The sequence below is a fragment of the Eucalyptus grandis genome, chromosome 6 (assembly GCF_016545825.1).
Source record: "Eucalyptus grandis isolate ANBG69807.140 chromosome 6, ASM1654582v1, whole genome shotgun sequence".
Taxonomy (NCBI): Eukaryota; Viridiplantae; Streptophyta; class Magnoliopsida; order Myrtales; family Myrtaceae; genus Eucalyptus; species Eucalyptus grandis.
The window spans coordinates 37081723-37106198 of record NC_052617.1 but is presented as its reverse complement, the minus strand read 5'-3'; the positions used below and the strand labels follow the sequence as shown (position 1 = coordinate 37106198).

The following is a 24476-nucleotide window of genomic DNA, read 5'->3' as shown; positions in this document are numbered from 1 at the left end:
TTGCATAACCTCAGGCAAAGCAGTCTAAATGGCTAGATGAAGCTTAGCATCATTGGATTTAATTTCGACTTTTTTCTAAAAAGAATTAGCAAGAGTCTTTTGCAAATGTAGGTTTTACCAAATGACTTTGAGCTAATGTTATTTACTAATGTACTTTTAAGTTACAATTTGCCAAACACTATAACACTTCAAAAAGCCCCTTTAACCCAAAGTATTTGCATATTCCCCAAAGTCATTTTTCTAAATCTAAACCAAACGGGGCCTAATTACCATTTGCTGTCCATTGGTAAAAGAAATCTCTTTTCCACCTCCTTCAATATAGTTCCTTTGCAAATCCAAAAAGTCGGAAAGTTTCCCCCAAACTTGCGTTCGTTCGAAAGCATTCTTGTAGATCATTTTGACCTAATAACTTCCGAAGTCGTAGTTGTTTCTCAAAGTTTACCATAACTTAATTTGTTTGACCCAATAATGCCTTTGAGCTCATCGGCTTTGAAGCTAATGACGGTTAAATAAACGCGTACTCAGCCCCCTTTTCCACGGTGCATTTTAGTCCTAGAAAATACCTTTCTCCCAAGCCATTCACGTGCACATCGTAACACTAAAAAGCCGTAAATTTGAACTAACTTTACCGGTGAAAAAGAAAGAATTAGGATTTCTCGAGCATCTAATGGAAAAACTGAAGATGAAGAACCATTATAGAGGTGGGAAGACAACTATAATGAGAACGTAGAGGACTAAAGTGAACGAATCTACGCACTTTCCTGCATGCGAGCTTTACGGGGTAAGGTCAATTGAGTGTTTTTTAAACTTCGTTTTAAATCAAGGGCAATAGTGGTTTTTGACCAAAATGACTCTGGGAAAGATGCAATTTTCACATGTTCGTTCGCCGATCATTATTTCCAAACGACGATGAGTAGGAGAGCTATTTGGTTAGAGCGATCAAACTCAAAAGATATTTTGAAACAAAGTCAAACATGGGTGGAACTTCAAAGAGATGGACGCCACTTCGAGAGGTAATTCAGTCAAAGTGATCATCTTTCATAATGAAAAATAGACACTGCAAAGGGTGGAAAAGCAAAAGCAAGACCGACTCGGGAGAAAAAGAATCACATATTAGGTTAGGGCTGGATATCTCACGGTTTAAGCTCAAAATAGGATCAATCCGAAATCTTCGAAACAATGCTCCGTCAGAGCTAGAGCTACCATTGGTCCTAAATTCTATCGGCATCAGACAATTATTTGAGAAGGGTTTGATCTCTAAGTTTCTCTCTTGGTGATCAAACACTTGGATTGTCAGAGAGCTAAGTAGGGCTATCATAACTGAACCAAAAAATTGAAATCCAAACCAAACAGAACTGAAATTTCATGTATTTTCATTTTGGTTCGGTTTTCGATTTGGATAACTGAGACGTAACTGTTTTTTTTTTTTTTTTTTTTTTTCCAGTTCGGTTCGGTTCGATTAATGAGTCGAACCAAAATTCTCAACAAAACTTACAAGCTCAACTTAAATTCTCTCTTCTTTCTCATCATTTATTCAGTTCGGTTCCAATAAGCAAGGCAAAGATAGAAAAATCGAATCGAACCAAACTAGATTTTCGGTCGGATTCGGTTAGGATCCGGATTCGCACCTTATCGGTTTAGTTCGGGTTTTCAAGAGAACCAAATCGAACCATTGACGCCCCTAGTTCTAAGGATTTATCCCTACTTGATTGTCATTTTGATCAGTCAAAAGCAAACCTTAAAGTTACTATAGAGCGATAGACTACCAAATCTGCACAGTTTGCAACTTAAACTTAATGTATGAATGTTACAACTTACCAGAAAGTTACAGAAACATTGTTCAATGTACATCCAATTTTCATATAATAGATAAGACCTGCTTCAGACAAGAGGTATGTTTGGGGCAATTCCATCATCGATGATTCACGTGTGACCTGACATAAAACAAAACGTTGTTACTACCACATGAAAAAGGAGTTGTAACCAAAGAGGACATTGATTAGAGAGAGAGAGAGAGAGAGAGAGAGTCCCAATTATGGGACTTGATTTACGAGGAGCGAGAGGTATCTCGAGGGTAACTCCGTCCTCAACAATTCACGGGTGACCTGACATAAAATTGAATGTTGTCATTACCAACAGTAGGAGTTACAACCACAGAGTACATTGATTAAGGACCAAGGAGAGAGAGAGAGAGGAGCTCCCATAATTATGGGAGTTGATTTACTAGGAATGAGAGGTATGTCGGGGATAACTCCGTTATCAACAATCCACGGGTGACCTGACATAAAACTCAATGTTGTTATTACCGCACGGAGCAAGAGTTGCAACCAAAAAGGACATCGATTAAAACAAAACAAAGGTCAGAGAGAGAGAGATCCCATAACCCGAAAGGAATTGATCATGGATTTAGCAACCCAAACCAAATGCTAGAAGGCTTGCAAAAGGAAAAGGGGCAAAGCGGAACAAGTTTATGGCCCCATGCAGATGCGACAACTTACACAGAACTTGCTTAGCAGAGAATCGTTTCCTAGGGTCTCTGTCAAGCATCTTCTTTACCAGATCCTTCGCACTGTCTGAGATGCTAGTCCAAGGGTCAGACTCTACATCTAATTCTCCTTGCAATACCTCTCTGAGGATCTCAGATTCAGTTCCTGCATATGTTTTCTTAAGATCAACAGTAGAAGAAGTAGATGAAATAATAGAAACGAGAAAGAGCAGTATCTGCAACCCTTTACAATGTATTCTACCTGCCGAAAAGGGCGGAAATCCACTCAGTAGAATGTATAGGATTACACCAGCACTCCATACATCTACTTCAGGTCCATAATGCTTCAGCAGAACCTCTGGCGCAACATAATACGGACTTCCAACAACATCAGAAAAAACTTGTCCTGCAAAGGGAAAAGACTACAATTGGGGAGCAGTACATATCTAAGAAGAACTAATAGCTCCTCCACTATAGAGCAAAATTAACACGCATTGGTGAGATGTGAGAAAGTGCTAATACTTAAGCAGATCTCAAGATCTCATCACCAGGTTGTCATGCTAAAAGAGCAAATTGGAAGATGACTCCTATTTTAGAACTAGAGGATAACTCAATCACTTGTAGAAAACAACATACATCCTATAAATTTTTCTTTACACCATCAATCAGTAGCTATGATGGTATGTCTTGTCCGTATTTCTCATGTAAGATACATCATTGAAAGATAGTTATAAAAGTCAAATAAAGATGATACAACTAGTATTCGCCCCCATGATAGATGAATCAGTACGTTGAGGTACTAAAACCAGCATCCAGCTTGTTCCCACATTGATCCACATAAACAATCAAAAGTAATTGATAATTGCTGCCGGCAGCAATTATCAATTACTCAGCCTTCTTCTCCAATCATAAACTCACCCTCCAAGAGCCAAAACCATATCCAGCATATTATGCAAAAAGCATCAACAGTGATGCGTTTACAAAATACTTAAGTACCAGGCAGAAGAACATTTCGAGCTGATAGCATCTCTGAGGTAGGATTTGTGCCATTTATGCAAAATATAGAGAGTTTCAGAACCCATGGCCATTAAATTAGTCATTTTGGCCTTGGATATGGTGACTCTGACAAACAATAAAAGCATATGAGAGCCTCCAAGAAAACATATGCAAAACAGTATATATAAGAACTCTACAAGACTAAAAGATTAGCATGATTCATCGTGTATAAATAACGACCACAAAGTGAAGTTCCTTGCAAAATATAGGCTCTTGAAAAGGGCAAAATCACGCATAACATACCACATAAATATTACTAAATGCACCATTTCGAGCAGGCATGCAGTTATCATGATCATACCCCTGCCAATTGTTTATAGGCACGAAAGAGTAGATTGTAACTATACACTGCTAACTTACAAGTTCAAATACAAAATATATAGAGTCACAGAATTCTATTCCATTGTGTTTAGTCTTTCTGCCGTTGGCATGGCATAATAAGCATCATCATCTTCGAAGATCAAGCCAACCAAAGCACAGGAATTGTGTCAATGTCAATTTATTCTGTGCACAGACAGGTTCACCACACCGATGAGAGCTAGGGAGGGGGAGAATGGGGGCCCACTCTCCCTCCTCTTTCTCCACACCATCGTCTTCGCCGACCCCACACAATGCAAACCCCATCTCATCGAGAAAATATTTAAGAGGACCCCACACGTGTGGCATTTCTAAGGTTCGATACTGAAAGATTAAAACACACACCCCCTGGATTTTGCACCACCATGAATGGGCCGTACTGATTTTTCTGTATGGCCTTTCCCGTAAAAGAAAACCTTTCTGCATGCTTGCGCATGCATCGGAGTTGTGTCAAAAGCCGTTTGGACTTTGGAATATCCAAGATTGGAATAGCCGTGTCCTCTCGCGTGGGTCTGTCTTCAAATTGTTCTCATCGAACAAATCCGTCATCGATCTTTACCATTACAGAACTCAATCCACGATCTTCATGACAGACGCTACAAGCGGTATCACTACGCAATCTCCCTAAAGTGCTAGCTAATCTCTTTTGATCAATCTTTATGAAAAACAGAATCATCTCGTCGAATTTCGACGTCAAGAAACAATCAGCAACGGGCCGATAGATAATCAAGTACCTATATCGGTCAATCCGGCATTTCCAATTCAACCACAATAACACTAAGAAAGGAAATTGCAAAAATCCCAATTAACCCACCTGGCTTAAAGAAGACGGACAACCCAAAATCGATGACCTTGAGCTCGGCATCGTCGTCCGGATTAACGAACAGGAAATTCTCCGGCTTCAGGTCTCTGTGCATGACCCCAGCAGAGTGGCACGCCTCCACAGCACGCACGATCATCTTGATGTGCTTCGCGGCCTCGCGTTCACTGAAACGCCCCTTCTTGATGATCCTATCGAAGAGCTCACCCCCACCACAAAGCTCCATCACTATGTGCACGGACGTGCTGTCCTCGTACGTGCCCTTGATTTGGACGACGTTCGGATGCTCGGAGAGGTAGTGCATGATCTGGATCTCCCTCCGCACCTCCTCAACGTCCTCCTGACTGTGGAGCTTTCTCTTAGGGATCGACTTGCAGGCGTAAATCTTGTGGGTGGCCTTGTCGGCGCAGAGATAGGCCGTGCCGAACTGGCCCTCGCCGAGCTTCTCGCCCAGAGAGAAGTGATCTTCGAGCCTCGCCATTGGAAAGAACTAGAACGAGAACAAGAAGATGGTGAAATGGGAAGCGATGGACCTCGCGGTTGTCTGCGACTGAACGAACGTAGCGCTCTCTCTTTCTCTCTCTCTCTCTGTGTATATATTGCTTATTGCAATTGCAGAAAAAGAGAAAAACATTCTGCGTGAATGTTACGCTAAGCTCCATCTGTTCTTTCGTCGGACCGCAAGATCACTTCCCCAGTTACCGCCGCCGCGAACTTTTTTAGTGAAAAATGGAGAAGGGAGTGGGGAAATTAGAGGTTGACCTCGTCAACGAAATGGGTGATGAATTTCCCGAGATTCCTACGAACTTTCGGGCCAGAAAGAAACCTTTCCACGTGTTTCCCACTGCATTGGAATTCGAGCCTCTTGGGTAAATTTCCGATCGAAGACCGTTTGACTGCAGTAAGATGATCATCGGAGTTATCAGGACGAAGGCGTGCACATAATCCTCTTGGTAACACTTTCTATTTCAAGACCAAACAAGGCCTTGCCCTAGTTAAAGATACTTTCAAAATGAGATGAGTCTATATTATTTTCTCCACCTCCAATGATTTTCTATGGTTTGTGCAATCAAATTCCCCCACTTTATGATTTATAACATCATTAAGTTGTTTTACTAACATCATTAAAGCACGTATTAGTTGAACTAGAAAGTTGGGCACTTATCGTGAGAGGAAGAGATATGTTATTGCACCTTTTCAAATCTTGAACTGGCCCATTGCAGCAGAGAATCCAATAAAGTATTGGACTGGGTCGCCAAGAGAAGGGGGAAGGGCAGGAAGCCAGCAGCTGGGGTCTGCTCGAGGTGCAGCGGGCGGCCGGCATCACCGACATGAAAACTGCCACTCGATTGGAAGCCCTGGAGAGCCATATTCTGTACCTTTTGTGGAGCCATTCTTCGTTCTTACGTATAAAGTCGAGAGAGAAGCCACACAATTTGTTCAGAGTGATGGATTTCCTTCTCTTGGCTAGTCCAACATGTTAAATTCCGTAGTTATTAGATTTCTATAGGTATGGATTCTTCTCATCTTTTCAGTTCGTATTCTTTTGCGAGATGATGATCGATGACTTTGGTTAGGGAAGACATTGTTTTGTTAGTGATATGCGTCTTTACGCTCTCTTGATTTTCTTCAAGAGAGGTGAATTGCCTTTTAAGTGATAGGGGCTGAGGGGTGACCGATCAGCAAGAACGCCAACATCGCGACTCTGACTATCCTCGACGCCTTGCTCGGTATCCACTGTGGCCAGGCCTAGCCTGAGGCTGAGCCCCTGAGATTCAAGGACGTGACTGGAGCAGGACCAACAATGTCGAAACAAATGCACCGAAGTCAGGTTTCTGTCCAGACATCCAGCAACTAATGGAGAGGAAGAAGATGAGCAGTATGAGCTCCACAGGACCGACGATCCGTGCCATGAAGTAGGAGGAGAGACTGTACATTCCTGAAGACCGCTCCTCCATGAAGATGGCGCGCTCCGGGGGGAAACGCGGGCATGGAGTTGAAAGACTGGGAACACTCCCCAGAGGATCGAGATGAAGAAGAGGAGGCCGCGCCGGCCTTGAATATTCTGGAAGTCCGACTGACACCGCATTAGGACCACCGATGGCTCGGCCACGAGGAGTTGGAAGACCCTGAGGCGATTGAAGAACTCGTGCTTGCGTTCGTTGAGGCCTCTCTCGAGAAGAATACTGAATTGGTTTAACCTTTTTCAAACAATAGGTGCTGAAGTTACTGTTAGAGATTCCAAAAAAAATAAAATTTGATAGTGTTGTTAGAGAGATATTAGGATCCAAGTATGTCCTAAAACTATTTCTCTAAACTCTAGAATGTAAAACATGGAGGATATTCCCTCTTGGGTGGGGAAGAAAAAACTACACTCAGGAATTGGGGGGCCATTCAAGTGAGAAGGGTGGATTCAACCGCACCTCGTAAGAGGTATATGAAGAACTGGTAGGCCGATATAATAACCGCCCACGACAGTGAAAGTGGAGGGGTAGGTGAAACACTCACTGTAAAGTCGACATGTGCTTCGCACAGTGTCACTCAATCAAATTGGTACGATACCTATTGAAGTTACCGTTACAGATTTGAAAAAAAAAAAATGTTAGTGTTAGAGAGATATTCAAGATTTTATAAAGGATACTTTTTAATATTACAAAAAATTATGTTATTTTTGTTAATTATTTGTATCTTTTAAGATTGTCACATATATCTCTCTTTGATCGTGGATATTTTGATTTAACTATCTTAAGTAGTCATATAATAAAACCTATAAATAAGCTCGTGTATAAATATATATCGAAATATACCGAAAAGTGTACATCCACTTCTCATTATTTTTTTTTATCAATAAACCCTAATGTGCTCCAATCGATATCGGTTTCAACATTGTTCGTATCTCTAAGATGACATCAACTTCCATGTCAATCTGCCATATAACTTGCACAACAGCCACTGCAACCCACAATAGCCATTGGATTTTTTTTTTTAATCCAAGTTTGAGTTGACTTCTACATATTTTGAGTTTGAGAGGTTATTGGAAATATAATAAATTTTCTATAGAATATTTTCTTACCGCGGATTTGGTAGCATTGGGAAAATGGCCGCGGTTGGCGACGTCTCTAGCCCTCGAACGGGCAAAATGTCCATATAGGCCGCTTTTACCATGGGAGCTAACGCGGTGTTTGCAAGACGAGACGAGAGATCGCTTGGTGTTGATGTTCTCTCCTTGGACCATTCGATCGAGTTGGAAAACCTTTGCATCAATGTCAATATTCCAAATAACTATGGGATAATTAGAAAATAAAACATAATCCCCTACGCACCTAAATTCAAGTCTCAATTAATGTTGGGGAAATTGTCAAAATAAGTCTTAAGATTGTTGCATTTGTGCTTAATTACCTTTTAATTTGGATAATTTAATTCTAAACATTTTTGACGTTTTGCCAATTTAGTCAATGTAATCAATTTTGTCCAGAAATCGTTAACATATACGTCAACAATCCTACATGATACTGCTGATATTGACGTGAATAATTCTTTTGAATTTTTATTTATTTATTTATTCTATTCTATTTTCCTTCTTTTCTTTTGCTTTTGTTGAGCTCCATGAGGAGGGGAAAGATATTAAAGAAAAGAAAAAAAAAAAAAAAATATCAACATATTATTTAAAAAATCAACATTGGCGCCAACCATCCAAAATTGGGCGGGTGGAATGAAAAGGCACGGATACAAAAGATTTAAAATTAAATTGACAAAAAAAATAGTTTAAGATTAAATTGGCACAATTGTAATAGGTGGATTATAATTAACGTATTTTAAAAGCCATGAGAAACCATTATTAGGTATTCAATAGAATTCATTTGCTTTACTGTCTACTTATAATCTACTAGATATTAGCATATCAATTGTACAATCCAATGGTAACGCACCCCACATTGTTGATTTAAAATGCACCAAACTTGCCTGTCATTTAATGAAGTTGAGTGTGTACCATATACTATCAATACAATAACTTCTTGACAAGATTTCAATTTAGAGTTCTAGGGTGAAAGGTGGTTTTTGGACCAATATGCTCCTGGGAAAGATGCGAAATGTCCACGCAAGCACAAGATCATTCTTTTCCACGATTAAAAGTTGGAGAGGCGAAGAGTTTAGAACCATTTTATTTTCGAAACAATTTTTACTTAGAAATAATTTTTTTCTAATTTTGTTCTCTGCACAAATTTCTAAATATTTGAAAACGTTTGATAACTGTCTAAAATTTATATTTCTAAAATAAAAATGTATTTGGTATGTTCCTCAAATTTTTTAAAGACTTAGAATTTCTTTTAATTTTTTAGTAATTTATTACTTTTTTTTCTCTCTTTTCTTTTTTCTTTTTCCTTCTCTTCTTCTTCCTATAGTTGGTCATAGCAAGAGTCATAGATAGTTGGTGACCAACCAGACAAGAGCTACCGAGGTTAGCCCTATCAGGCCAAGGCGAGGGTCCGGCGAGGTCATCGAACCTCATCTAACCAATCACTAGTCATCGTTGTAGCCAATAACTAGCTAGGGGAAGAAGAAAAGGAAGAGAAAAAGAGAAAAAGATTTGAGTTTGATTTTGGAGTTGTTTCCAAGAATAAAGAAGTAATTTTTCTTTTTATAAATACTTCTTGATTCTATTAGAAATTTATTCTTGATGTTGTTCTTTTTTTTTCTTTTTCTTTTTATAAATAAAAGAATAGAACCAAATACTGTTTGGCATGTTACCAAACAAATCTTATTGGGTTAAAATGATAAAATTCAAATAATTAAGAATGAGCAGAAACTTCGAGATATTGGCATCACTTCAAGAAGTTATTGAGTTGATCAAGTTTAGGAATATTTCGGAATGTGAGAAATTTTCGATATACGGGCTTCACTTCATAGGGAATTTTGGAATTCTCCCTTCGAAAATCAGTAGACTTCATGCTTCATGATGTTTCCTTGTGCAGCAAAGCTAAGCAGGTCCTATTCACACATGCACATTTGATGATGGTTTTTATATAAAAGAAAACTAGATACAGGAGACATGAACATACAAAACTAATTACTTTACCAAAAGAAAAAAAAACCATACAAAACTAATTATGATTATGATGCAAGAGATATTCTCGTGCCTTTATCCTAAACAGTGACGGACAAAGTACACGAGAATAGGCTGCGTTGTGCAACAACTCCTCAAATGAACTTGACCATACAAAATCCCAGATTGAGAGAATGGAAAGCCAGGCTAAATAGCAGAACTCAGTTGCTATAAAAGACCCAAGCGAACTGAAATTGCGAGATGATAAAGATGCAAGATTTCACGCCTGACTAGACTCCGTCATTTTTCTTCAACAGAAACTTCACAAGATGGAGAGCACCGCTTCCACAGCTCCAAAATGCTGGCGATCACAAACCGGCAAATCTGCTAATGTGTAAACTGACTTTTGTTTCCCCCTCTAAGATCGCAAATGATGGGAATGTTCCTCTGTTTTGATGAGACCCTGACGCTTGATTTCGTCTATTTTCCCACTTCATAGAGGGGAAGCAATCGGTTCATTCATTGAGAAGAACTGACAACACAATTAGGCGAAGGGACCCAAATCATTGAAAAGTATTATAGATAGAAGGCAATGACGTCCCATTGTAATATATAGCCACTTTTAGGATGCAGAACGGCAAAATGAAGGCATTTTCTTGTAAAAAGGAGAATGGCATGGATAATGCTTCGCATTTCAAAATTGACAATTTTTTTTAAAGGGGGAAAAGATACAAGAGATCTGTTTTAGCCAATGTTACAATTCATGAAAGAGCATAGAAACTCTTCATCACTTGTTGGGGGACGTCATAAGCGATTCTCAACAAAATTTCAGAAACCATCCACCTTCTGAGAAAGCTTGATCATGACCGGTACGTCCTAACATCACATCATCCTCGACTATATAATAGATGGTTATGTCAGTGCCTTATGCCGAGTCCTTTACTCCAAAAGCATCTGCAAGATTGAAGTTCAAGTTGCCTCTCATGGTTTTGCTCCTGCCCATTCCACTATCGCCCTGTCTCATCATAGCAGCGAACTCCCCATAATCTATTCTGCCATCCTGCCAAACACCATTGTGTGGAGATCAGTTGAGGCAAGTCCAGGAAAATCACCATAGAAGCTAGCATAGGGTACGGTCACAATATGCCTTGGATAGTCAAGCATCAAAAGCCTATTAAGTCATGAAAATGAAAGGAAACTAACAAAAAGAGCCATTAGCAACGCATCAAATCTCCAAACAAAGGAAAGGTACATAGAGTTTAAAAGAAAGATCAGTCATACGATATGGCATAATCAACATAAATGCTCCCCTGAGAAGATTTTTAACTACAGGAAAAGGTACACACCAATCACATAAAAGTTCAATTATGCACCGCTCAGGTTAAAGTTTCCTTCTTAAGGTACATTTCCCTCACACTGCTACATTGGATCCCTACCCACAGTTAAGATTTCCACCACAAAAGCAATAAAACATTCTCATCCCTATTCCCTGTCCTTAAGATCATTTATTCTTGAAGTCATAAATTACTTAACAACTGCTCAATACAAACTCCCATCTAGAAACATCATTTGATGTGAATGGTACCCGTCTTTATGGCCTGAAGATTGAATCCCCATCACTGGCCTCAAAAGGTAGATGGAGTTGCTGTCAATCTGCCTTAAAGATGCATGAGGTGACCATTATGTAACTAATGAAGTGTAAGCTTTTCCATCATGTGCAAGTCAGTTTCATTCAAGATTGAAATTGCTAATGATGCTTCTCTGATATTTATGGATAACATTGATTAATAAAGTTGCGCCCTAATGATTACTTCATCGTAACCTTGAGGGAAAATCTATTATTTGAGTTTTGGAATTTTTTTCTTGGGTTGGGGTGTGAGGGGTAAGAGGGATTTCTTAATAAAAGGTCCACCACTCTCCCCTTATATTTATATGTGGTGATACTGAATATTTAGTAAGAAGCCAACCAAGATGGATCATTGGATTTAAGGCAATAAAAAAGGGTCCGAGTGAAACACTATCACCATAGCAATCTAGCATATCAAGCGGAACACAGTGCCTTCCTCTCCTGGAAGGTCTGTATACAAGGTCACCTCAAATGATCTCTTTCTTCTCCATATTATAGTAAAAATCAAACCAGAATCTTTTGGAGATCATTTCAACAGAACAAATTGATAAATCGTAAGTTCAACATTTTATTAAGTGATCCAGAGCTTCTGCTTACAGTGAGTCCATCAAATATTTGGTTTGTTTTCAGGAAGAAACAAAGGAGAGCTTGTATAACATAGGCCTCACCTTTTCTTCACTAGAGATGGAATGATTTTTCCAGTATCATGATTGACACCAGTGCAGGCTTCATATCAAAGAGAAATATCGCAAAAATTCTTGAATGTGGGTTTGCAGCAGACATTTGGTGCCTTTTCAATAGTAATTAAAACAAGCAGACAAATCTGGAAGAGAATGACTATACTACCTATCAGGGAAAGGTAAAGCTTGAAAATAGAATCATGAGTAACTGGAGATACTTACATTGTCTTGGTCAATTTCTTTGATTATCTCATCAAGATGAACGTCGCCAAGACCAAATTCTTTACAAGCTTGCTGAAGCTCATCAGTGGTGATATAACCACTACCATCTTTGTCAAAGTAAGAAAAAGCTGCTACAAGATTCTCCTCTCTCTCCATCTTATTTAGATGCAATGTGGCAGCGAGAAATTCGCCATAGTCTATTGTTCCGCTGTTGTCAATATCAGCCTGCCAATCAGCAAGCAATGTGTCTTAATCAAATCATATTTGAGGTAACCAACCATAACTGCCAACTGGCTTACCGCATCCATAAGATCCCTGATCTCAGACTCCATAAGATTAGAGCCTACTCTCTTCAACCCGTCCTTTAGTTCCTCGAATGTTATGCTGCCACTGCTGTCTGTATCTATCATTTTAAAGAGCTCTTTCAAGCCCCCAATTTCTTCCTCCGAAAGTCTTTCTGCTATTACCTGTAAAGAGGAGTCAATAGGACAAATATCGGTATGCAACAATAACTCCAATCACGGTAATAATACCCAAAAATTGAAATGATACAGAACAAGAGATGTCAAGACATGACTTCTATCATGAGAGATCAAAACCATATGAAGTTTTGATTACTTCATCACTTCCCAAGAAAGTGGATATTATTCACCTGTGGAACGTCAGATGATGACGAGAAAATCTCATCTACTGACAGCAGATGATGGCACTTTCTTGTATATGGAAAATATTCGAGAGAAATGTCAAAGGGGATAAAATGTCCATCCTCCCAGTACATTAGATAATTCACTAAGACTGCTGAAAGAATACCACAAACAGTAGCAATAGACAGTAGATTTTTTCATAAATCGCTATCAGTTATCATATTCCAGTAGTAGTCGACTGGATGTGAGTTTAAAGCATTCTCTGCACATCTACATCAAGAATGACGCACTTTCTGCTATTAACAAAATACACCATTTGTTAGAGTAGATATTACCGTGCAGGGAAATACCAAAGCAATTTGATATACCATAAGATTCGATAGACTAAAATGTTAAAACTAAACAGTTGCAATTCAACAACAAAAATGACAGCCAGCACCACTGAATCTCCTTGCGCTTATTGAAATCAGCCATGTGGATCCCCCTGTTTACTTCACTCTATTTCATGTGGTCTATAAAAGTCCAAGAATTCAAAATCTTGTCAGCCACGTCCTTTCAAGCTTTCCTATCCTGTTAATATACATATGTTTTTTGGTGTAATGTTGAATGTACATTATAGTATTTAATAGGTGCCATTTCGCATGCCCAGACCATCTCAACTAGCTTCTCTTCTATCATCTTACCTTACATTGAACATAGATAAACTTTTCCTCAAAACCAATCATAATGAAAACACATATTGCAAGGGTCGAAACACAAAAGCAAGGCCAACTCAGAAGTAGAAAGAGTTGCAGATTAGGTAGAGTCAGATATCTTGCAGTTGCCAAAGGTTAAGCTCAGAAAACATCACTAGGGAGATTGAATTCTATGAGAGGAGAAATAGGATAAATCTGAAAATTGCAATAAAATTTAAAAGCAATATTCTGTCAGAACTACCATCAGTCATGAATTCTATCAGTATCAGAGGCTTGATTGTCATTTTCTTCAGTTGAACGCAAACTCTAACTTATTATATGGCAATAGACTACCAAACATTCAAAGTTTGCAACTTAAACTTGATTTATGAAACTCATAACTTCCATAGAAGTTAAATAGCAAAACATATTGAAGAGTGAGTACTTATCATCCAAAACATACACGCAATGCCATCTTTTTAAGTTTGTTCATGGCTGAGAACTGCTTCAGACGTGACAAAACAGCTGAATCGAGAGGTTTGTCAGGGGCAACTCTGTCATCAACAATCCATGGGTGACCTGACATAAAATATAATGCTGTTATTACCAAATGGAGCAGGAGTTGCAACCAAAGAGGACATTGATTAAACACGCTTTCTGCCTAGAGGAACAAAATAAAGGTCCTGGAGAGAGAGAGAGAGAGAGAGATCCAATAATTCTGGGGATTGATTTACTAGGTAACAAAAGCCAAATTGCCATTTAAGTGGAACATGGATTTTGCAAACTGAACCGAATGCTTGAAGGCTTACAAAAGAAAAAGGGACAATGCAGAAACAACTCCATGGCTCCATGTAAAAGAAACAACTTACACAGAACTTCATGGGCGGTTAATCTCTTCCTAGGGTCTCTTTCAAGCATCTTCTTTATCAGATCCTTTGCACTGTCTGAGATGCTAGGCCAAGGATCAGAGACAAAATCTAATTTTCCTTGCAATATCTGTCTGAAGATCCCAGATTCAGTTTCTGCATATGTATCAAGTTCGACAGTGGAGTAAGCAGATGATATAATAGAAATTAGAAGGAGCATATCCACAACATTTTGCATTGTATTATACCTGCCCAAAAGGGTGGAACTCCACTCAGTAGAATGTAGAGGATTACACCAGCACTCCATACATCTACTTCTGGTCCATAATGCTTACGCAGAACCTCTGGCGCAACATAATATGGACTTCCAACAACATCAGAAAAAGCTTCTCCTGCAAAGAGAAAAGACCACAATTGGTGAGTGTGTGTATATCTAAGAAAAGCTAATAGTTCTTTGACGGTATAGCCAAAAGGCCAATCAACACGCTAGTGAGATGTGAGAAAGTGCTAAGGGCTAAGCAGATCTCAACATCTCATCAGAAGGTTGGCATGCTAAAAAAGCAAAATTAAAGACGACTCATATAAGAAAAAGAGCATAACTCAATATTTAGAGAAAACAACAGACATCATATAAAGTTTTCTTCACAGCATCAATCACTGGCTGAGACAGTATGTCTAGTCATATCTTTCATGCTGCCATTTTTATGGTACATCATTTCAAGATAGTTATAGAAGTCAAATAAAGATAAAGGGACCAGTATTCAGCTTCTTTCCACCATAATAGAAGAATTGGTACACTATGGTACTCAAAACCAGTATCCGGCCTCTCACTAATTTGATCCACATAAACAGTTTAAAAAGTAATTGGGAACTACAATGCCTCTACTTCTTTTATCTCTTTGCTATATATTCAGCCTTCTTCTCCCACCATAAACTCACCCTCAAAAAGCCAAAACCATATCTAGCATATTATGCAAAAATCATAGAGCATGACACAGTTACAAATATCTAAGCACAGGGCAGTAGCACATTTTGAGCTAATAGCATCTCCAATGTAGGACTTGTGCCATTTATGGAACATACGCAGAGTTTCAGGATCCATGAGAATTAATGTAGTCATTTTGAACTTGGATATGGTGACTCCAAAAAACAATAAAAGCATGCAAGAGCCTCCAAGAAAAAATATGCGATTTGGAGTATATATGTGAACTCTAAAAGACTAAAAAAATTACATGATTCCATTTGTATCAATAACAGCTACAATGTGAAGCTCCCTGCAAAATATAGGTTCTTATAGGGCAAAATCACACACAAAGTACCACATAAATACAACTAAATGTGCCATTTCGAGCACGCATCCAGCCTTCACATTCATGCGCGCCAAATGGTAGGTTGTAACTGCATATTGTAACTTATAAATTCAATATGGATGCCATCAGATGCAAAATAAATTAAGTCATAGATGCCTACAGCATTGTGGTCAGTCTTTCTACAGTTGGCAAGTGCACATATCATCCTATAAGATCGAGATGAGCAGAGTACAAAATGGTGTCAATTCATTCAGTGGACATCAGGTAAATACGGAGCCTCACACTACATCCATATTCTCTTTCCACAACCAAATCAGAAGCTTTCCTCTCCCCAAAAATAAACAACCTATCTTCCTATCAGCATCATCATCATCAAGCAAGAGGCTACCCTTTGGAGATTTGATCATTGGAAGGATAGCCAAAATTTAGAAAATGTCAAACGCAACAGAAGAAAACCCAAACTCCTTCTCATAGAACAAATCCATCAATCTTTACCATGACAGAACTGTATCCCCAATCTTCACGACAGACCCTACAAGCAGCACTACTATTCCCGGTTAAAGAAGGCAATCTGCCCAAGAAGTGCTTATCTATCTTGATCAATCTTTCCAAAAAAAAAAAACATCAAAAGAAACAATTAGAGATGGGCCGATAAGCAAGTACCCAAAATCAGTCAATCCAGCATTTTCCAATTCGATCGAAACGACACTAAGAAAGCAAATAGGAAAAACCTCCCCAACCCCCAACCCCATTTAACCCACCTGGCTTATAGAAGACGGACAACCCGAAATCGGTGGCCTTGAGCTTGGCATCGTCGTCGGGCGTATCGAACAAGAAATTCTCGGGCTTGAGGTCCCGGTGCATGACCCCGAGCGAGTGGCACGCCTCGACGACGCCCACGATGGTCTTGATCAGCTTGGCGGCCTCGCGCTCGCTGAAATGCCCCTTCTGGATGATCCGGTCGAAGAGCTCGCCCCCGGCGCAGAGCTCCATGACGATGTGGACGAACATGCCGTCCTCGTAGGTGCCCTTGATCTGGACCACGTTGGGGTGCTCGGAGAGGTGGTGCATGATCTGAATCTCCCTCCACACGTCCTCGTAGTCCTCCCGGCAGAGCAGCTTCCGCTTGGGGATCGACTTGCAGGCGTACAGGTTCTGGGTGGCCTTGTGGGTGCACAGGTACGTGGTCCCGAACTGCCCCTGCCCCAGCTTCTTCCCCAGCGAATAGTGGTCCCTCAGCCGCGGCGTCTGGTACGGCAGCACCGCGCTCGCCGGCTTCGTCGGCGCCGGCGCCGATTGCGACGGCGCCGGCGCCGATTGCGATGGCGGGTCTTCCTTCTTCTTCATTGCCAAGAAAGACCGGACCTTTGCTCCTCCCTTTTTCTCTCTCTCTCTCTCTCTCCTGGATCCCTCTTTCTCTCTCTAAAACGCGAATCGCAAATCAGGAAAGATCCCGCTTTGCTACTTCTCTCAGTCTTCCGTTGGGCGCCCGTCTCCCTGATTGGCTGCCGTCGTCTTCACCGGTTCGCTTTTTCTTCTTGAAGCTCTCTCCCCTGTTTCGCTCATTAAGATTAGATAGCGAGATCGACAGGTCGTCCGCCCCCACTCGCAGCCGCTGCGGCTTTTTGTTCAGAATTCGGGTGTGGAGGATTTCTCCGTCTTTACGTTATGATTTTCGGGGAGGAAAAAGAAGTGATTTCTTCTTTATTTGTGTGAATATCAGCAGAGCAGAGCAGGAGGCAAAAAAGTCCTCCAAGATGACCCCAAAGGAAACTCGCCTTTTAGCATTATTTGAGCCTTTTTTGACCTTATTAGGGTGTACAGTAGGAATGGCTGTTCGCTTAAATAGTTCCTTGTCTTTTGCGGGGTAGGAATCGAATTAAGAAATCGCGTTATCTTTCGAGCGTAGATATTGGTGGAAAATTGGCATATGGAGAACGAGAAACTTGAATAAAATTTGAATCGAGAAAAAAAGGACATCTAGCACGCACTCGCTTCACCCACTTCCCGTCCCGTTAAAGCGCGTACTCATTAATGACCAGCTTGACTTTGCCATCAAAAAGTCTTGCTTTAGGCTCCTGTTGGAGTCAATGTTGAGGCAAATTTGGAAAATCTGCTCATCTCCAGAAGATGGTGGCATGGCGGGGACGGCCAACTTAAAGACATGACCGAAATGTGTAGACTCCAATTGTTTTTGACCAATCCAAACGTTTTTCGTTTCGGATATTGTGCCAACAGCTTTGAACACGCGACCACCGATTGAAGATTTTGTGTGCCTTCTTTTGCCTTTGCATAATTTTCCTTAGGGAGGGGAGAGTGAGAGAAAGAGAGAAAAAGCTCGTGCGAACCGCAAATGAAGCAAAGAAAGAGGAATTTTCATAACCAAAATGTGAGAGAAGATAAAGGTCTTCAAATGAATTCGACCTTTTTTAATTTAGACAAGCTCATCAACCTAATGTGAGTAGTCCACAACCATATTCCCGATGGTATCGCATTTCTAGGCACAAGAAAGAACCGATGAGAATTTGCCTTATTGAACTGAAATTAGAGGCAGCCACATAGCAGGCGAGAATGTATTCAAACAGTCATGACTCGGCCTTCACTGTTAATTTAACACAGCTAATCCTTGATTAGACAAAAATAATTTACCCTCCCTAGCTAAGGAGACAAAGTCAGGCGCGCTCCTTTCGAAATCATCCTGTTATTAAAAGTTCCGCACCTTTGTCCAACAACTGTACGGCACATTATTTTTCGTTTCTCTGTCTCGAATCGTATCACCAAAGTTTTGACAGATTCCTTCAGAGGGACAAGGCATGTGCACCGGCTGGATCGCCCATGCGCATAGATCCTTGTTTTTTTTGTCCTCAATCTAGGAGAACCAGCTTAGTTTATGCGATACTCTGTTTTTAGTCTTTTCTTCCAAAACAACCGCTTAGTGTAAATCTCATCGCTGGCATCATCACTTTAAGCGTGACCTAAAATAATCGTGAAATCCGGAACCCGACGCCTAAAATTCCTCGTCAGAGTCGGTCACATGGCACCGGGAAGAAAGAAGAGTACACGCTTTGTACTGGACAAGCATTCTTTAAAGAAGAAAACAAAGAAATCTTGTACCCGGCAAAATGGAAAAGGGAACCGGTGCGCACTACAAAGCGTGCCAGAAAACTTCATAGGTGACTAACCTCACGTGATCAAACACCATTAAACCAATTTCAAATTGCTTTAGTGGGACATTACTGAGTGTGAGCATGAGTACATGTGTTTACAGCATCATGCTCATCGTCTCAAAGTCATCCCTTCAACTGCGATGCAAAGCAAAACCCGGTAGGCCAAGCACAAAAGCAACCAGTCATCTAATTAAGGAACCAACCAAGCAGATTACATCATAAACAACAAGACTACGCAGAGAGAGAGAGAGAGAGAGAGAGAGCAAGTAATATGTCCAAAGATTATTGGTAGTATAGAGCATGACCTGTATCACACTTATTTACATAAAACAGAACGGCCAGGAAATTTAGCATTGTTTGGCTTGATATAGAAAGGTCATTCGCTCTGCTCTAGTGGAGCCTCCCAGGTCCCGAGTGCAGCTGGAGTTTCATGTTTGGAACCACCTGAAGAACACCTGGCTGGTCTGCAGAACACAAAGAAAGCATAGTAGTGTAAGCATAGCTTTGTAAAACAAGCACGGTAATCATCAGCAAGGATGGGAAAATGGAGTTCTGATACCCTAGTCCAACAATAACAAAATGAAGGGCAGTCTTTGTATATTGACCGCAAGAAGCTTAGCAGTCATACATCACTAATCAAGGCGGTAGCAGTCATACATCACTAATCAAGACTTGCTGTACCGCCTTGACCATAAAAATGAAACCACATACCCAACAACACAAACAAAGAATTGATATTAAATTAAAAAGTAACATTAACAAGTTTTCCCCCTTAGACCTGCCAAACACATTATTTCCTCAGCAATTGTCAGAAACAGAATCGTACTAGGGACTCCAGCAAGTATCCTGCCTTACCTTCTTACCTTGTAAATTTCATTAAATGCATGAAGCCGCTATTTCCTATAGCACAAAATTGGGAGATTGTATAGTCACTTACACCAACAAAATCCCACCAAATACCCAAAATCATCTCATTAAATTGTTAATAAACCAGCTGCTCTGTTTCTCAAGCACAAAATTCAAACGAAAGGCAGAAGTCAAATCAATGCTTTGTTCTACCTCTTAAAGCATCTTCTACCAGGACTCCTTGTGAAGGCTACTACAGTGGGTGTGCAAACACCCTGAGTTTACCAACTCAAAAATCATACAAGATTAAAATATAAGAATTTCTCAGGTGTTGAGACCAAAAAAACAGTATTCTTATTCAAGACAGAGCAGGGGGAGAAAGAGCTTCCAAAAGGCTACTTCAAGAACTAACAAGAGTCGTGGGCAAAGCTTTTGCTGGGAGAAGCAAAACTGAAATTTCCACAAGTGAAACCACATATAAAACCAAGGGCTGCAATCAGCATTATGCTTTTTAACAGCTGAAGCCAAAATAATCCGCAATGCAAACTCTACAGCTGATAGTATCAATCAAAAGGTATCATCTCATACAGGGCAAGCAAAGACATATCTACATATGATGTTCTAAACACTGCCATTAGAGCAATATCAATCTAACATCAGCAGAATGAAGTTCATGTCGTCAACATAAACAATGAATAGCAGCCATTCTACAGCATCTTGTTTAATCAAAGGGCACCAAATCAAAGCATACAAATAGGATGCCAAATAGAGCAGGTTCATGTGTTACATAATTCCAAATTAGGATATTAATGGCACAAAGATTTCTAACGATACAGTAATCATAAGAACTACCAGGTAAACATCTATTCTCTCATTGGAATGAATCAAATCAAGTCTTTCAGGCACATCATCTACCTGTTGCATGACATTTTCAATCATGTAGCCAGTACAATACGCAACAGGTTCAGTAGGTACAGTATCTACATCTAAAGTTCACATGATGGAAAATTTGATACATCTAAGAACAAGGTCTCCACCAAAGGAACCCACCGCAAAACCAGAGATATAACTCACTAGTTCAGGTTTATATTATTCAAAGCTTACTCAATTGAGACATGCATGGGCAACTACTACGATATAGATAAATTCAATGGGAAATTGAATTGTATAATCAATGCAAAAATCAATGGGCAGAGCAGTGTGATGAGGACATATGATGTTTCTCTTCCTCGACAGCAATTAGGGAATCTTGACATCCACAATAGTCTATGGTCACAAATAATTACTATGTAACAACGGCATTGACATTGTGAGGCCACTATCCTCCATCATTATCTCAAGGGGAAGAGAAAGAGGGAACCTTTAGTGACTTATTACAATCTAATTAGTAATCAAGTCACTCAAGATGACATCTACGACAATAACAAATTCACTAGGCCACCTTGGCTATGACAAGAACTTAGTTTCCACCAAATCGGCAAAGGTAAAGCATCAAACAACTCCCAAAAGAAATGATTCTGCTCCCCAAATAACAAACTAGAAAAAAAGAGACGAACAAATTGTGATAATGCCAACATTTACATCCCAGAACTTATCTAAAGCAAAGGAAGTCCAAAGAAACCACAATCCCAAATTTTTACAGCTCCTCCATATCCTTGCCGATCACGACTAGAAAAAGAAATTAAGCATTGACTCAAGAGAGGCCAAAGACCAATGCAGCTCATTCTTCCACAAATAAACTATATACAAATCCAATTAATTAAGATGCAAAAGAAGCTAAGAGAATGGATGGGGGGGGACGACAAACGATGGCAAAGTAAAGTAAACTTACTGGAGAGCTCAGCAACCTGCTCCGGGGTAAGCTTAGCAGAGAACCCGGTGGCGGCGTTCTTATACACATACAAAAGCGATTCCTTGGCAGCCTCTTCACTGAATTCACATGCAGACCAACGTTAATCCCAGGAAGGAAAGACGAATTCTAGGAGAAAAACCTAAACCCTAAGAACAACATCATAACTAGGCTCCGAATCGATGTTCCGTGCCTCGAACCAAATCGGGGGAACAGCAAAACAACCAATCCAACACAATACGATACAAAATCGCGCGAACCCATCATCATTCCCTCAAATTCAACCTCGGTCATTTGCAAAAACACAATCGATCTCACAGAGAGAGAGAGAGAGAGAGAGAGAGAGAGATGGACCTGCCGAGGACGGTGGCGAGGGTGCGGAGGTGGAAGGCCTCGGGCTCGTCGCCCTCGGGCTTCTCGGTGTAGACGATGTGGACCTCCGCCTTGGACGGCTCCCCGCCTTCGACGGCCACCTCCCGATCAGCCATGGAAACCGCGAGCGACGAGGACAAGATCGAGATCGATAGCAAGAGGATGAGGAGCGGCGCGACCTTGATGATGATTCTCAGCATGTTGGGGGCTTCGATTCCTTCCGCGTCGCCCTTTATATCGAGACCGAAACACAGGATCGTCCCGATTTCCTGCGTGAATTCTTAGGGACGAAGCTATCGCGAATTCATCGGACTGTCCCAAAACCGAGAGAACCCGCGCGCGTGCCGTTGCCGTCCGAGCATTTTCGAGGGCGAACTGTACGCGTGGCCGCACGGGTGAAGGACACGTCAAAGTAATGCATGGGTTTTTTTTTAATACAATTTTTTAAGTCGAAAGGGCCTTCTTGTTTCGCGACCGGGCCTTTGAAATTAAGTTGATGAGTTTGTGAATATAAAATAATCTAGAAGAGGCTTGAAAGAAAGAGGGTTAGACAAATAATAAGAAGAAAGGGCCGGCTTGGGATGGGCTTTGACAATTCAGTGAACCAGTTGATTGGCCTCGCAAGAGCAATGGGCCGCTCGGACATAAGTGAGCTAGGCCGAACGTCTTTTACAATTCTCAATCTAGGCCCGCAAATTAGGTCGCTTCCCTAGATACGACAGAGTATCAATTAGGGTAGGTATTTCGTCATTGATTTGAAAAAAATATTGCTTACAGCTCCGATTGCAGCGTGGACTAATCAAAATCCACTCATCGAGCGACACGTGTCACGCTGGAATCAGAGCTGATCTTGGAAAATAGAGAAATTCAGTGCTCTCTCCTACCGGGTCCACTAGAGATCCATGCCTATTTTTCGGTCAATTTGAAAAAGCGAAGCTTTCTCTCTGCAAGAAAACATCATCTGGGCCCCACCAGATCCTTCCTCCCATAATTAATTTGAAAAGAAGCGAGGGACTTTCTCTCTCTCCATTTTTTCGTTCCACTCTCGCATGATCGCTCTACTCTTTGCCCTTTCTCCGACGGATGACGAAGCCTGCCATTCGACGAACCATGTCGCCGCCGCCGCCGCCGCCGCCGCCGCTTCCTCATCCACTTCTAACGCGCTTCCTCTATAGCCGCCTTCTTCAGAATCTCTCCCAATCACTCTGCCCTTCGATCTTTCTCCAACGGACGACGAATCCCACCATCCGACGAACCCGCATCTGCTTCGGACACGCTTCCTCTGCATCCGCGAACGCCACTTCCTTCCCGAGAATCTCTACCGGTCGCTTTGCCCTTTGCTCTTTCTTTGACGGACAACCAACGTCGCCACCGTATCCGCATCCACTCATCTCTCTCAACTCGCTCTCACCCTTTGCGCCGCTGCCCGACGAACCACTCTGCCTTCGCCTCGACCTTCGGTATTTTTTTGTCTTCTATTCTCGCACTCGTTGTTTGACTCTTGCTAATTTGGTTTTGCTTTTCTAGGTTTGATCTTTTGGTTGCATCTAAGCCATCTCATTCACGCGAGAAACCACTGCCCAGAAGTTTACCACTTTCCACTTAAACTGGCGGCTCGCTGCCGTAGGCCAATGAACCATTCCACCTTGACCTCCGCTTAGGTACCGATTTTCTTGCATTTTCTCCTTGTGTCTTTTCTTCTTCTTTTTTTACCGTCAATTTGTAAATTTAGTGTTTTCTTTCAATTCAAGGTTTTTTTTATTTATTTTTTATTTTGCCTATGTCACCGAACGAACGAACGAACGTGTCCACATCCGCCTCATCCTGCTATTCAACGAAACCACGCTGAATGGCACTCACTCTGCCTGGCGCCGCCCTTGCTTTTTGCCTCTACTCGGTATTGAACGCTTTATCTTTTTGTCTTATGATTAATTAAGGATGAAAAAAATGCCTCGTATCATGAATTTATAGACCTTAGGCCTCTTAAATGGTGTAATCTATCTCCCGGCGAAGTGGTGTATATGTTCTCGTGGTTAGAACAATGTGTGCAAGTTGCATGATAGTGTCCTTACTTGGAGTATAATCAAAACTGATATTGTAAATGTCTTCAATCAATACCATATTTGCGGATGAGAAGCATCCCAACGCTACTTTCACTCCCAACCCCCCACCAAAAACTAACAAAAAAAAAGAAAAAAACTTCCAAAAAGGTTGATGTGGCCTTCAAAATAGTTTCGTAGTCGTACTTGTATTTGCACTTGTATTTTCATCTTAAAAATCGTACAAAGAAATAAAATGGTTATATTACAGATATATGATGTCGTCTTTCAATGTGAATGTGAGTATTTCAAGTAGATTGACCTTTAAAAAAAATGATGTACCCATGGTACTCCAACATCTACTTAGAAGAAACCATTGATAATATTACAACAATAACAAAAAGATAAAAAAACACTA

The 24476-nt window shown here is 40.7% G+C and overlaps 3 protein-coding genes across 7 annotated transcripts; all 3 read right to left on the bottom strand.

The window, feature by feature from the left end:
* Window positions 1–1758: 1758 nt before the first annotated feature.
* LOC104449519 (calcium-dependent protein kinase 11) lies at window positions 1759–5379 on the bottom strand. Of its 5 annotated transcripts, XM_010063700.3 has the most exons (6): window positions 4713–5376; window positions 2748–2891; window positions 2499–2651; window positions 2225–2278; window positions 2052–2105; window positions 1759–1934 (listed from the first exon to the last, which is right to left on the bottom strand). In XM_010063700.3, the coding sequence occupies exons 1-5, from the start codon at window positions 5197–5199 to the stop codon at window positions 2095–2097; spliced, it is 849 nt and encodes a 282-aa protein (XP_010062002.2). In that variant the 5' UTR covers window positions 5200–5376; the 3' UTR covers window positions 1759–1934; window positions 2052–2094. The 5 variants fall into 5 exon arrangements, 3 of the variants coding, with proteins under 3 accessions (XP_010062002.2, XP_039172002.1, XP_010062001.2); XR_726571.3 differs by having other exon boundaries at window positions 2052–2278; XM_039316068.1 differs by having other exon boundaries at window positions 1759–2105.
* Window positions 5380–10433: 5054 nt separating this feature from the next.
* On the bottom strand, window positions 10434–17534 carry LOC104449518 (calcium-dependent protein kinase 11). The gene is made up of 7 exons (XM_010063698.3): window positions 16547–17534; window positions 14724–14867; window positions 14479–14631; window positions 14073–14188; window positions 12591–12758; window positions 12292–12516; window positions 10434–10822 (listed from the first exon to the last, which is right to left on the bottom strand). The coding sequence occupies exons 1-7, from the start codon at window positions 17130–17132 to the stop codon at window positions 10688–10690; spliced, it is 1527 nt and encodes a 508-aa protein (XP_010062000.1). The 5' UTR covers window positions 17133–17534; the 3' UTR covers window positions 10434–10687.
* Window positions 17535–19123: 1589 nt separating this feature from the next.
* On the bottom strand, window positions 19124–22389 carry LOC104449517 (subtilisin-like protease SBT3.11). The gene is made up of 3 exons (XM_010063697.3): window positions 22002–22389; window positions 21630–21727; window positions 19124–19416 (listed from the first exon to the last, which is right to left on the bottom strand). Exons 1-3 carry the CDS (start codon window positions 22217–22219, stop codon window positions 19343–19345), a joined length of 390 nt encoding a protein of 129 aa, XP_010061999.1. The 5' UTR covers window positions 22220–22389; the 3' UTR covers window positions 19124–19342.
* Between the last annotated feature and the right edge of the window lie 2087 nt (window positions 22390–24476).

Excerpts from the sequence above, each read along its gene's own strand:
- LOC104449519 (XM_010063699.3), bottom strand. The coding sequence starts at position 5,199 with ATGGCGAGGCTCGAAGATCACTTCTCTCTGGGCGAGAAGCTCGGCGAG. Across the intron at positions 2,652-2,747 it reads ATTTCCGCCCTTTTCGGCAG|GAACTGAATCTGAGATCCTC; the intron begins GTAGAATACATT and ends AAACATATGCAG. Across the intron at positions 2,279-2,498 it reads CTCTGCTAAGCAAGTTCTGT|GTCACCCGTGGATTGTTGAT; the intron begins GTAAGTTGTCGC and ends GTTTTATGTCAG.
- LOC104449518 (XM_010063698.3), bottom strand. The coding sequence starts at position 17,132 with ATGAAGAAGAAGGAAGACCCGCCATCGCAATCGGCGCCGGCGCCGTCG. Across the intron at positions 14,868-16,546 it reads GTCCGTCTTCTATAAGCCAG|GAGAAGCTTTTTCTGATGTT; the intron begins GTGGGTTAAATG and ends TTCTCTTTGCAG. Across the intron at positions 14,189-14,478 it reads AACCGCCCATGAAGTTCTGT|GTCACCCATGGATTGTTGAT; the intron begins GTAAGTTGTTTC and ends ATTTTATGTCAG.
- LOC104449517 (XM_010063697.3), bottom strand. The coding sequence starts at position 22,219 with ATGCTGAGAATCATCATCAAGGTCGCGCCGCTCCTCATCCTCTTGCTA. Across the intron at positions 21,728-22,001 it reads CTCGCCACCGTCCTCGGCAG|TGAAGAGGCTGCCAAGGAAT; the intron begins GTCCATCTCTCT and ends ATGTGAATTCAG. Across the intron at positions 19,417-21,629 it reads GCAGGTTGCTGAGCTCTCCA|ACCAGCCAGGTGTTCTTCAG; the intron begins GTAAGTTTACTT and ends TGTGTTCTGCAG.